At 39.6% G+C, this 14,164-nt stretch overlaps 1 protein-coding gene across 4 annotated transcripts in view; it reads right to left on the reverse strand.

The window, feature by feature from the left end:
* Positions 1-2,529: 2,529 nt before the first annotated feature.
* The window catches only part of HPS5 (HPS5 biogenesis of lysosomal organelles complex 2 subunit 2), a 37,735-nt gene continuing 26,100 nt past the window's right edge, over positions 2,530-14,164 (reverse strand). For all 4 annotated transcript variants that reach the window (XM_037522736.2, XM_037522732.2, XM_037522733.2 and 1 more), the window contains 7 exons: positions 11,287-11,407; positions 10,936-11,091; positions 9,853-9,972; positions 9,113-9,226; positions 7,460-7,566; positions 4,108-4,378; positions 2,530-3,162 (listed from right to left, as the gene is read on the reverse strand). In XM_037522736.2, the coding sequence (XP_037378633.1) occupies positions 3,102-3,162; positions 4,108-4,378; positions 7,460-7,566; positions 9,113-9,226; positions 9,853-9,972; positions 10,936-11,091; positions 11,287-11,407 (950 nt within the window). In that variant the 3' untranslated portion in view covers positions 2,530-3,101. The remainder of the gene's footprint in view (positions 3,163-4,107; positions 4,379-7,459; positions 7,567-9,112; positions 9,227-9,852; positions 9,973-10,935; positions 11,092-11,286; positions 11,408-14,164) is intronic.

The following is a 14,164-nucleotide window of genomic DNA, read 5'->3' on the forward strand; positions in this document are numbered from 1 at the left end:
CGTTTTGTTTCGTTTACACATGCACTGGGTACAGTCAGAAGCGCGGGAGGGTGAGAGAATTCACCAGAGCCAGAGCGGGGAGCAGAGCAGGCAGAAGGACCGAAGTACACTGCTGAGGGGAGCAGCGGGCGGCAGGAGAGGTCCGTGCGCCATGTGGGACCCTCCTCCGGTGGCCGGGGAGCAGCCGGGGATCGAACCGGTGCCGCAGAGGCTGCGGGCAGCTTCGCAACCCAGCGCTCAACCGCTGCGCCACCGGGGAGGCCCGGGATGAGTAAGTTCTTGAGACAGTTGACAAGTGTGGGCCCAATCAATGTTCTGGTGCTTGCTTGTCATCCAGGATTTCTAAAGGATGGAGCATCCCAGCCCAGCGGAATCTGAAAAGGTGGTGATAGAAGTGTGGTTAGGAAGATGGGGGTGAGTCTCTCCCATCTGGTTTTTCCTAAATTACATCCTTTGTAATAAACTTATAATCTAGTAAGTAATATGTTTCTCTTGAGTTCTGTGAGATGCTCTAGCAAATTAATAAAAGTCCAGGAGGGAATCATGGGAAACTGATTTAGTCAGTCAAAAGCAGAGTTAACAATTTGAGTTTGACACTGACTGATTAAATGCTATTGCCAGAAACACCCCACACACCCCAAAGTGACCAGAACCCTTAGATTTTCCACACTTCCCAAAATTCTAAGCAGCTTAGTGAAGCCTCCTTTCTCTGACAGTCTCTTCAACCCATCTGGTTATATCATATCCAGCTGTCATGGGGAAGTAAACAGCAATTTCTGTTTACTTCAATTCCTATAGTCCTTACATAGAGGAGTCATTCAATGTATCCAACCATTTTCTTAGCCACTCTAAGTTTACCCCATACTGCAGGGGTCCTTGCTGCCCCAGCCAGATAAGACACTGGCAAGCAGCTAAGAAAAGGGCCTGGGCCTCCCCGGTGGTGCAGTGGTTGAGCGCTGGGTTGCGAAGCTGCCCACGGGCCTCTGCGGTGCTGGTTCGATCCCCAGCTGCTCCCCGGCCACCGGAGGAGGGTCCCACATGGCGTGCAGACATCTCCTGCCGCCTGCTGCTCCCCTCAGCAGTGTACTTAGGTCCTTCTGCCTGCTCTGCTCCCCGCTCTGGCTCTGGTGAATTCTCTTGCCCTCCCATGCTTCTGACTGTACCCAGTGCATGTATAAACAAAACAAACAAACAAACAAATAAACATGCCTCTATAAAAAGAAAAAGAAAAAAAAGAAAAGGGCCTCACACCGTGGGGCTGAAGAAAAAGGGCCTCACACCGTGGGGCCGAAGACTGAAAGAGCCTCACTCCGTGGTTCTTAAGATTCCTTGTGCCTCACACTGTGTGGCTGAAGATTAAACATCCCTTAGTTTTTTGTTCTTGGTCATATAAGAAAAAACTTCTCGGAAAATACATTGGGCAATAAATCATACGTATAGAACTCTGGCACAAAGAAATACCTGCTTAAAAATTAAACATTGTAAATTTGGCCCACCTGACAATTGGGAAAGAATTTGTTATACATTAACATGCCTGACAAGCAACCCAGGACAACGACTATAGTACTTCCTTCTTTTGCCTTTTTTAGAAGTTTTTTCGGAAAGCTTTTTAATGCTCTATGAAGTTAATTGTGTTAAGAAGTTTCTAGGTAGAAAACCCTGTTAGCTGATAACGGGAAAGCAGCTGGTCTCCGGCTGAAGGCCATATAAATAGAGGAGTCCTTTGATGATTAGGCTTTTGCTGATAGGAGTGTACTGTCAGCTATCAACTGTCTTAGGTAATTGTCTAGCTGAAATAATGAATTTTAGTGTAAGGCTTAGTTTTTTTTGCTATTAACCTTGAAGGCTGCCTTCTGGGTGAGAGCACATAGCAGCCAAAAGTCTATGGAAAAAGAATGCACTGATTGCTTCTGCTTTGCTTCCATGTGATGACATAATCGCACTACTTGCCTGAGTGTATAAAGACCCTCCGAGGCCCTCAGGAGGAGATACTAACACAAGGCATTGTGTGTGTCTGCCTTACTCCTCAATTGCGCTGATGCCGTCCCATCCTTCAGGAGCCCCTGACACGACATTTTTCCGAGGCTGGTCTTTGGTATCATACTTTCCTGCAAAGTGCTTACAATAAATCTCGTGTCTATATTATACTCAAATGAAAACTCTATTCAGAATTTACCTTTATTATTAATCTAACAGGCTATGTAAATGTATAGGAATGTGACATGGCAATCCAGTATGAAGTTTACATAAATGAGCACTCCCTACAGTCTCCAGTAGTACTCAGACTTTATTATAGTTTTTAAAAAATACATTTTAGGGCCTCCCCTGGTGGTGCAGTGGTTGAGCGCTGGGCTGCGAGGCTGCCTACAGCCTCTGGAGCGCCAGTTCATTCCCCGGCAGCCAGAGAGGGTCCCACCAAAAAAAAAAAAAAAAAAAAATTTTAAAAGTGCATAATTCTTTTGGGCAACTCTGTTTGGGAAAGATTATAGGTAAAACATTTTCAATAATGAAATATATAGGTTCAGATTGGAAAATGTCAAATACTAGAAAAAAATTTTAAATTAGCTCAATTTAAATATGGGGACATTTCATTTAATATCTAATTTGAATCTTCAGTTTTCACTTATTTTATGTTAATTCCATTACACCAGGTCTTATTTCAGTAATTTCCCAGCTTTCCCAGAGAAGAAATAAAAAGAATTCAATTTCTGCCAATTACATTTTCTTTCTTCATATCACCAGATAAGAAACTTTTATTTCAATACAGAAGTCACAGTAGGAAAAGAATGTCCCCAACCCACCAGAGGCAGGAGCAAATAATACTGTAGTTCAGAATAAGGACAGCACAGCTGTGGAAATTCACATTCTGATTCCAGAGCACTTCACTTCAGCAAACAAGGATGATTCCTTCAAAATTCAACTTTGGTTGAGAAACACTAAGGTCACAGAGTAGTGATTACAGATGCTGACAAAAGCACTCCCAATAAGATGGCAGGGTTTTCAGGTGGCGCCTCTCCTTCAATAGCAAATGCATTCAGAAGATTCAGGAGCGTGATTCAGTTTTTCTCAAAATGTTATAACATTCTACTGATCTTCTTCCACTAGGCCTGCTGAGACCAGAGAAACCGATCACATTTTTCAAGCATGCTTTGTATCAAGGCTCTAAAATCCCAAAGAAAAGAAAGAAAGCCAGTTTAGTCCTCATTGTTAGGTCTTTACAAAAACTTAAAAACCCACACAAAATTATAGGATTCAGAAAGGTTGCTGATTCTGTAAGCCAAAAGACAATCAAGAGTGGAAAGGCATCCTGTCCTACAGAACAGGAGAAAATATTTACAAATCATTACATCTGATAAGGGGTTACAATCCAGATAATATAAAAAACTCATAAGACAACAAAAAACAAACAGTGCTGCAAGGATGTGGAGAAACTGGAACTCTTGTGTGCACCATTGGTGAGAATGTAAAATGGTACAGTTAATGTGAAAAAATAGTATGGCAATTCCTCAAAAAATTAAAAATGCAATTACCATCTGATCCAACAATTCCACTTCTGGGTATATACCCAAAATAACTGAAAGCAGGGTCTCAAAGGGATATTTGTACACAAATTTTCAAAGTTAAATACATATGTAAAGGACTGACAAATTAATAATAATTTTTTTTAAACCATAAGAGACAGAAAATAGACCGCCAAGGGCTGGGTGGAGGGGGAAATGTATTGTTTAATGGGTATAAAGTTTCAATTTTGGAAGATGGAAATTGGCTGCATGTTAAGATGGTAATATTTATCTGTATTTTACCAGTTTAAAAAGAAAAGAAAATCAAAAAATCCGACTGAGACAGTGGGTATCTGGTACTAAAAATATTCTTAAAGAATTGAGCACATAACAGATTTAAGTATTCAGATTAACCAAACAGTGTCCTGGTTGTGACTATGAATGAAGTATTACTTTTCCCTCTTCCCTTAATCACTTTAAGCAACAGATGAGTCTTAGTGCTCTTATCTATTACAAAGAGGTTGGACTTGATTGGTCCTCCTCTGAAAATCTGTGAGGGTCTACATTCTCCAATGCCTATGGAGAGTGTGTAATAGACAGGTATTACCTCTGCCTTTTCTCTGCAATCCTCAGGATATTGCAGGTTCTGGTAAACCTCTCTGATACCTCATGGGTCAAACCACATTCCTGCAGCAGTGACCAGGCTCGATCTGGACCCATTGCCTTAGCTAATTGGAGTGCCACATTCTCCACATTGATAGGTAAAGGCCCATCACTGAAGTTCCCATTAGGCGACTTCACGGGGACTGGCTTTGTGCTCTTGTTCTGAACAAGATGTAGAAGAAGCTTCCATTCCTCCACAGTCTCTGGGATCCAACCTACACAAACACACAGAAACACTGTTGGCTCTTGACTGCTGTTAGCACTCTGCCTGCACACAAGAGATGATCAAAGCCATTTGTGAAAATATTTAATCTAAAACATAATAAAAATATAAAAGAACATAATCTCATCACCCTAACACAGTTTGTCCTGAACATTTGTTGAATAATTCAAGATAAGGAGAAGCCACAAAAATAGCTTCAAAATTCTTTCATTTGTTCAATTCAGTAAGCAATGATCCAGCCTCTGGACATGCTGATGGATATGCAATGAGGACCAAAACATTCAAAATCCCTATATTCTTTGTAATTGTATGGGGAATATAAAAATAAAATTTAAATTAAAAAAATCCCTATATTCTTATGAAGCTTCAAGTGTAATAAAGACAAAATGTAGACAAATACATAAACAATCTACACTTAGGAACAATGTGAGGTGCTATAAAGGAAAGGATTCAGGAACCATAATATAGAAAAGTAGAGTTTTTGGAGGATCTGAGAAGGGCACAATGAGGAAGTGCACTTAAGCAGAAAGATAAAGGATGAGACAAGCATGTGGCTCACGTATGAGCAAAGGTGAGGTGGGGGCGCCAGAAATGGAAGGAGCCTGCATTTTTAACAAAGGAAACAAAAAGGTGACAGGAAAGACTTTGCTGAGTTCAAACAACTCATAAAAGGCCTACAGTGCAGTAGAGATCAGAGAGAATGAAATAAATAATAGGTCATGCCTTAAGAGACCTCTTCAAGAATCTGGAGTTTATCCTTTTATTCTGGCTTCAATGTAAGGAGTTTGAAAGGAGGAGAGAAACACACCCAATTTTTTTTTTAATATTTATTCATGCATACAAGAACTGGGGTACAGGCCAGATGTGTGGGAGGATATGAGGATACACCAGAGACAGAGCTGGGAGCAGAACAGGCAGACTGACTGAAATACAATGCTGAGGGGAGTAGTGGGCGAGACAGGAGAGGTCGGCTGTGCCATGTGGGCAGTTCCCTGGCTGGCCCGGGATCGAACTCGTGCTGCAGTGGCTGCAGATTGCTTCATAGTGCAGCGCTTAACCCCTTGCCCCACCAGGGAGGCCCCACACCCCAATTTTTGTTTAAAAGAAGTATTTACATTACCACAAGGAAAATCAATTAAAGGTGAGTAAGAATAGAAAACAGATGACAATTAAGAGGTTATTACAATTAAGAGATTATTAATCTAGGCAAGTAGCTAGGACCACAATGATGGGTAAAACAAATTAGACAGATATAAACTACATATTTGGCAGCAAAATCAATATGCCTTGGAGAGTGGTTAATCTGAGTTATAAGACAAGAGAAGTGTCAAGAAAAGATCCTCCCTCTCTTTAACTTTGGTCAGCACAGTTATTATTGTACTAGTGAAATATTAAGGGTACTTTCATCTGACTAGAGAGGGTTTTAGGAGATACTTTTTTCAGTTTTGTTGAGATATGATTGACATACAGCTCTGTATTTCAATATAGTTTAGGTGTTTAAGTGTATAGCATAATGACTTACCTCTTTTGGTTATTTTTCAGAAGTGTATGCATGTGTAAGTTCTAGACTTACAAAGTCACTCTTGTTCTGTTTCTGACACAAAGATGATCTTGGTAATATTGCTATGGCTGTGACATCTGAAGCTAAGCCTTGCCAATCAACACTTCTCTGCTCCGATTTTCCCTATTCCTTACCAACAGATCTGAAAAAAGGCTGTGGGTCACACTGCTGGGTGAAAGATTCTCATGTCATGAAGCTGACATCTCTGTACTGAGATGAATAAAGTAAACCTACAAAACAGGCTGAGGCCATCTCTCTGAGTGCAGAATGGACACCTCAACTTCAAATGTCAGTTCTGGCCTTCTGATTAACATTTTATCTGAGTTGAATTGATGAAAAGTAGTATTTTTAAAAAGTGTTTAAATACGTGTTAAGATTTAGGGAAATCTGATTACTACTCCATTTTAACTTATTTAAATTATCTCTAGCTTCTGGCTACGTTAAAAAATAAGACAATGCAGAGAGAAGTGCCTAAGCACAAGCTTTAGAGATAGTCAGATCTAGGTCTTAACACCAGCTCCAACATTAACTTACATGACTTTAAGGAACGAATTGTCCTTTCTCCAGGATTCAGTTATAATTTCCATAAAATAGAAATAATGGTAACTTACTGCTGGTGGGAATGCAAAAAGGTCCAACCACTATGGAAAGCTGTGTGGAGGACCCTCAAACTACTAAAAATGGAGCTACCATATGATCCAGCAATTCCACTCCTAGGAATATACCCAAAGGTCACAAAAACATTAATTAGAAAGGAAACATGCATTCCTGTTTACTGCAGCACTATTTACAATAGCTAAGATATGGAAACAACTCAAATGTCCCAAAACAGATCACTAGATCAAGAAGATTTGGTATATATACACAATGGAAAACTATTCAGCATTCAAAAAAGGTAAACTCACATGCCATTTGCAGCAACATGGATGAAACTAGAAGGGATTATGCTCAGTGAAATAAGTCAGCAGGAAAAAGAAAAATAATGGATCATTTCACTAATAGAAGAAATACAGGGAAACCAAACAAGGGATCAGGGGAAAACAAAAAGACAAAACTAGCAGGCAAACTATAACTAGGAGACATTCAGCAGGAGGAGGGAGAGGGATAAAAATGGGAGGGAAGAGCACAAAAGACTATGGTGATGGTTCACGGTGTTTGGTAATTTTATGGGGACTACACCTGAGAAAAGAAAGCAAACATTGTTTGCTCTTAAAATGAACACTGATGTAAAATATACATAAATTAAAAAAAAAGAAGCTTATGGAAAAGTACCTACTGTCTAGCACACAATAAGAGCTAATTAAATTAAAATGGCACCTAAAATTTATTTCTAATAATATTTTTACAATATACCATGTGGTACAGATTAAAAAGAAAAATAATTTCACAAATTTGACAGCTAGCTAGTATATATATATGATCAATGGACTATTCACCAAATGTCTTTATTGAAAAGTCTGGAGTGACTTCTAAAATACTACAACCATGAGTAACCAATTGTGACTTACATACCATTGTTCCCTTCCATCAGGCTCATATCATTCAAATATACAATGTTGGTGAAGGCCTCTCGTCTTCTCCCCAGCTCCAAACAGAGTGTAAGATATCCAGGCCAGAAACTTTAAAAAGACCAAAGTTGAAGAAAGGAAAAAAAAGCAGTGAATTTATCTGGAAGTGCACTGTTCAACGAGTAGATACCAGCCATATCTATTTAAATTTAAATTAATTAAAAGTAAATAAATTCAAAAGTCAATTCTTAAGTTTATCAACCTATATTTCTTTTTCTTCTCAATGGCCACATATAGCTAGTGGCCACCAAACTGGACAGTGGAGTACAATATTTCCATTATCATAGGATAATGGTATCACCCCTGATCTATAGCATTTAAGGAAAAAAAAAGCTAGTGATAAATATATTGATATTTGAAGCCAAGAACCAATTTAGAAACACTTGTTTATACAGTTTATAAACTTTTAGATTCAATATAAAACTAGTATATTTTCCCTACAAATATGCAAATGACACTTCCATCTTCTTCATTTGCCACATCCAGTAATCTGCAAGTCCCACTGAATTTTCTGTCTAAATGGCCCTTGGATGTGCTCCTGCTGCTGCCCCACTAATTACCAATTTTCTCATACGTGAGTTACTGCAACACCTTCCCAGCTCGTCTGCCTGTTCCCAAAGTATGACACCCTAAGTGATCTCTGGAGAGTTCCATTTTTATATCATTTTCACACCAAAAAGTCTAAGGAGTCTTTACTGATACTAAATTCTCCTTACCAGCTTTCAAGGTACTATATCAGCTAATGATGTTATGACCACATGCTGATCTCATCCCTCATTATCAATGAACAAATACTATTAAGTTGTCACTTAATGTCATCAATGTGTTCTTGAAAACTGTAACTTTAAGCAAAATGACTATAATGAAAGCAAATCCTCAAATAACAATTTCATTCAATATCAGAGTTACATTTTTCTCATCAACATTACGATGATACAACATTGAATAAAATGATGTTATTGGAGGACCTGCTATATATGTCAATTATCTACCACTGTATGAATTAGGCATTATGAGGGAAAAGGAGACATGGTACCTATTCCCAAAAGATATAGTCCAGATTGAGTCATAATATAACATCATCAGGCCATAAATAATATGTGGTACAAATAAAAAGCAATGTCAGTTTTTCTTGCCCTTACTCTTGCGCTTCTCTCAAATGACCTCCCTGTTCCTAGTCCCTTATAAATACAAGTCCTATTCAGCCTTCAGGGTGTACTTCCAAAGTCTTACTACCCCCATAAGTTCTTCACTAGTGAATCTACTAAGCCCATTCTGATTTCTTCATTCCAGGAAATCCTATAGCAATTCAGTTCATACCACACAGTCTGGTGCTTAATTGACATCTACATGCCTAAGAACTGGGACTAGTAACTAGAAAGAGAGTTATCAAGGGCTAGTCTCATGTACTAGAGAAAAACATGCACAAAACTTAAAGGAAAAAGATTTCTACTATCACTTAAAACAAAAAGGCACTTCTATATAACAAAAAGAATTCCCAAATTATAGAGCATATCAATTTAGGTCCTTAACTACAAAGTTATGGACTGAAATTATTCTAATCTTAATTTCAGCTTCTAAGAAAAATTTCACTTACCCATGAGACCTACAAATGTCAGTCATTTTCTCTTTGGTTGCAAAATCTGCAGAAAGTTTAATTAGATGAAGGATCAGTTGACTATAACCCCAGGAAAACAAGTGTGAATGAGGCCTGTGAAATGAAAAACTCTCAGTAAATTAGATAGAAAATAAATCTAACTTTCATTTCAGTCACCTAGTAGGGAAGAAAATAATTGAGTTACATTTGTGCCATTGTTATTATATTTTTCAAATATTTCTATTTGGCTTTAATAAAATTAAAAAGCTATTTTTCCTATAATACCTATTCATTTAAAAAAAATTAGACATTTTAGGCAAGACAAAGAAGCCCATAATTCCTCTACTCAGATAGCTACTGTATATCCTTCCAGATCTTTTTCTAAGCATACAAGATAGGAATTTGGGGGGCTTTTACAAAGTATTTCCTGGAGGAAAACACAGGGAACATTTCTGATATGCTACAGTACCAGTATTTTTCAAAATATTGTATTGTAATTATTTAGTTTTTAAAAAAACAGAAAACCAAAATCAGCTTATAGCAAGAAAATCCTTGGCAATTTTCTAGGAATATACACACAAATACCGTCCCCCCCCAACCCCCAACACACACACACCAAACATACTTTCTCTATCCCTCTAACTTAGGTCAATTTTTCCACAGCCATTCCTGAAGTCATCCCAGAATGTTTTATGTTTCCAAAGAAACAGAAAAGCTTAGAAAGAGGTCTCCTAGTATACCTAGGGTTTCCTTCATCATCCATAGTGCTTATGCTGGGGGGAGCATCATGGGACAGTGCCAAAAGCAGCCAATTCAATCTTAAAGACTCTGGTTGTAGAAGAGACTCAAGAAAGGATGGCCTAGGAAAAAGTTGAGAAAAATCACCAATCTTCATACTGAGAAAGGAAACAAATTATTATTAAGCATTCAATATAGTGAATGAAATAAGGTGAAGCCCCTCTGCCACAAAATGTATAGAAATCTTAGGAAAAATCTGTCTTTTAAATAAATAGTTGAGCCTAGATAATAAAAACACCAAAGGAGGGAAAAAAACCAAAAGGAAAAAAGCAAGAGCCGGTGGGAAGGTAGGGTCAGGTTCGGGAGATTTAAAAATCTGTATGGGGCCTCCCTGGCGGGGCAAGGGGTTAAGCACTGCACTATGAAGCAATCCGCAACCTCTGTACCATGAGTTTAATTCTGGCCAGCCAGAGAGAAACCCACATGGCAAAGCAGACCTCTCCTGTCTCGCCCGCTGCTCCCCTCAGCAGTGTGTTTCAGTCAGTCTGCCTGTTCTGTTCCCCACTCTGTCTCTGGTGAATCCTCTCACTCCCCACATCTTGGCCTGTACCCCAGCTCTTGTATGCATAAATAAATAAATCTTAAAAAAAATAATAACCTGTATGGCAAAAGTCAATCAGAGAAAGAAAGGGGGAAAGTTGCCTATCTCAAAAACCAAAGGGCCTGTGCATGGAGATTAAGAAATGAGGTGTCAGCCTAAAGAGGTAAAGAGCTGGAACTGAGATCCACCCACAAAGGCTAGGATATCAGCAGCAAAAAGGTGGCAGTGAATTCAGCTACTGGCAGAGACAGCAAAGAAGCTTATCTATCTTAGTCTAGAACCTGAAGTTCAATTTGACACTTATGACTAGAGAACCCAAGGGTGGGAAAAGAAGTTTGTGTTATGTGCTGTGAACTAAAGAATGGTACATGGCTGCCGAAATTCTCTTCTTCCACAGTAGGTATCTCAATACTGTGTGAGTTACACAAGAGATACAATGTCCCATGAAAAGAAGGAGAGTCTGTGAACATTCTCGCCTTCTCACCGTTGATCTTCAGGCCTTGATTTCACCAGACTGTCTAAATAGGCCAAAAACTGAGCAGGATGATGATGACAAAGTTGCATGACATCCGAAGGCAAAATGGATGGGTAAAACCTGATTAAGGATCGAAGGGCAGATTCCCCAAACTTCTCATACAATCTGCATTTAAAAACAAAACATGTTTCCAATTTCAGTGAGATGATATACTTGGTTACATTATCTAAATACTTATTAGAAATAGAAATAAATATACTAAGAAGTTGCCCAACATGTAATTCAATAAAACATTAGAGATTAAGACAAAAAAGAATGTATGTGCTCTAGTTCATATAAACAACATATAAGACAACTTACCGGGTAGCATAAGCAATCAGCAAAGGACTATCAAAAGGAACTGAATCATCCAGTAACTTTAATCTTGTTGGTAAGTCTCCTTCTTCCATTTCCATATATGTAGGATTAGAACTTGCCATTTCTGAAAGATAAAGTACATTCTTTCCCCTTTATCTTACAGCTATAAATATTCAATTCATGAAAACATTCATTCAATAATCGTTAGTCAAGTACCACTTTGTGCAAGGCCCAATGCTTCTAAGCATTGTAACAGAGATAAAAAAGAACAAGACGCAATTTGTATGTTTAAAGAACTTAGATGAGGGCCTCCCTGGTGGCGCTGTGGTTGAGTGCTGGTTGCGAAGCTGCCCGCAGCCTCTGCAGCTCTGGTTCGATCCCCGGCTGCTCCCCAGCCACCAGAGGAGGGTCCCACATGGCGCGCAGACCTCTCCTGCCGCCCGCTGCTCCCCTCAGCAGTGGACTTCGGTCCTTCTGCCTGCTCTGCTCCCCGCTCTGGCTCTGGTGAATTCTCTCGCCCTCCCGCGCTTCTGACTGTACCCAGTGCATGTATAAACAAAACAAACAAATAAATAAATAAAATAAATTAAAAAAATAAAGAACTTAGATGAAATTGGGAGATGAAGCATATGTAAAGTTCTAAACAAGATAAAAGAACAATAATACAAAAGTGATTATTACTCTTTAATAAATGAGTGTGGGGGAAGCTATACATCTATCATCAGTGTCAAATTCCTGTTTTCTTTTTTCTAGAACCAGTGCCCTGACTCTTTTGAAATAAAATTAATTTTAAATATTTGAACTATTTAAAAAAAAATCAGTTATATCAAATCTTCCTTTGAAGGAAGAGCTCTCTTTGGGGAATTGCCAAATCGTTTAAAGCCAAGTGTGGTAAATAAAGTGAGTGATGATCTTGCTGAAACTATCGCAGTTAAATATATATATGAACCTGGGCCTCCCTGGTGGCGCAAGGGGTTAAGCACCACACTATGAGGCAATCACAGCCTCTACAGCACAAGTTTGATCCCCGGTGACCAGGGAGCAACCCACATGGTGAAGCAGACCTCTACTGTCTCACCCGCTGCTCCCCTTGGCAGTATTTCGGTCTGTCTGCCTGTTTTGTTCCCCGCTCTGTCTCTGGTGAATCCTCTCTCTCACACACTCCCCCTCTGCATCTCTGGCCTATACCCCAGTTCTTGTATGCATAAATAAATAAATCTAAATAAATAAATGAACCTAAAGTAAAATGAGTTTTCAACTGTCTGTGAAGACAAATGCCAAAGAACAGTTCCAAAAGCTGTTTTCCACAATTCCAACATAACTTGATGGGTGGAGTATTTTCAACATATCATTTTTAAAGAACCAATCTTCAATCTCTAATATTCAACCATTTTTTAAAAAATCATTTTCCTCTCAGAAACTGAAAGATAATTACTGGAAGGCATCACTCATTTGTGGAACAAACCGGCACAACACAATAAAAATAGACTCTGAAAACTATGGCAGTTACCAGAGGGGAGGAGGAAGGAAAGCGGGGAAAAGGCGATAGAGGCAGGAAATCTGATGGTGCAATAGCCCTGGAGCTCTAGTGATGGGCAAGAGAAGCCTGTGCACACGTCAAGGGCTGAAGCTGTAAATTCCAGAAATTATATCATTTTGCAAGGAAGGGGCAAATCAATGAAAATTGATTTTTAGTAACAATCATTTCCCCCAATTAGTTTATTTCCTATTTGACTGTTAGGCAAAAAGTACTTAAGGAATTCAGAGAAGGAAACCCTCATATTGAGCTGGAGAAGGAAGCTTTATTAGGTGGGAACTAAGTCAAACATATGCACCTAAATTCAAGCAAGCAGAGACATTGCCTCAAACTGCCCATCACATATGTACCAGCCAGCTCTGGTATTAAGTCAATAACCACTCAGGCTAATGGAGATTTTTTTCTGCTATTTTCCTGTGACCAGGATTAGGAATGACAGATAAGCACATTTCTAGTAAGTAATAATGTCAAACATTTGAATTTACTTGAGAAGAAAGGACATTTTCTATTTTACTGAAAAGGCAATCTACCTGAATCCAGGAAAAAAAACTTCAGTCATTACTTATGCTTTTAACAGCTCAGTGTGAATTAAGGCAGAACCATAATTATAATCCACACTTCTAGAAAACTAAGAGATCGTTAAGTCAGTAATATAAAAATATATCTCTACTTGTGACTACTACTTATGTTAAACAATGAAGTTTGTTTAAATCTCTAATCAAGTATTAATTTTGTGTTAAGAAAATTCACCTCTTTAAAAACATGGGACTATCAATAGAAAGGGCATGTAATGGTCACTGGGGTTTAACAGCTGGTTTCTATAAAAGCATGACAAGCAGGGCCTCCCCGGTGGCGCAGCGGTTGCGTGCTGGATTGCGAAGCTGCCCGCGGCCTCTGCAGTGCCGGTTCGATCCCCGGCTGCCGGGCAGGGGTCCCACATGGCGCGCAGACCTCTCCTGCCGCCCGCTGCTCCCCTCAGCAGTGTGCTTCATCAGTCTGCCTGCTCTGCTCTCCACTTTGACTCTGGTGAATTCTCTCGCCCTCCCACGCTTCTGACTGTACCCAGAGCTTATATAAATAAATAATCTTTAAAAAAAAAACTTTAAAACTCTTTAAAAAAAAAAAAGAGCATGGGGCCTCCCCGGTGGCGCAGCGGTTGAGCGCTGGGTTGCGATGCTGCCCCTCAGCCTCTGCAGCACTGGTTCGATCCCCGTCTGCTCCCCGGCCACCAGAGGAGGGTCCCACATGGCGCGCAGACCTCTCCTGCCGCCCGCTGCTCCCCTCAGCAGTGTACTTCATCGTTCTGCCTGCTCTGCTCCCCGCTCTGGCTCTGGTGAATTCTCT

Source organism: Talpa occidentalis, unplaced genomic scaffold (assembly GCF_014898055.3).
Source record: "Talpa occidentalis isolate TD23 unplaced genomic scaffold, MPIMG_talOcc4v2.1 talOcc4.3, whole genome shotgun sequence".
Lineage (NCBI taxonomy): Eukaryota > Metazoa > Chordata > Mammalia > Eulipotyphla > Talpidae > Talpa > Talpa occidentalis.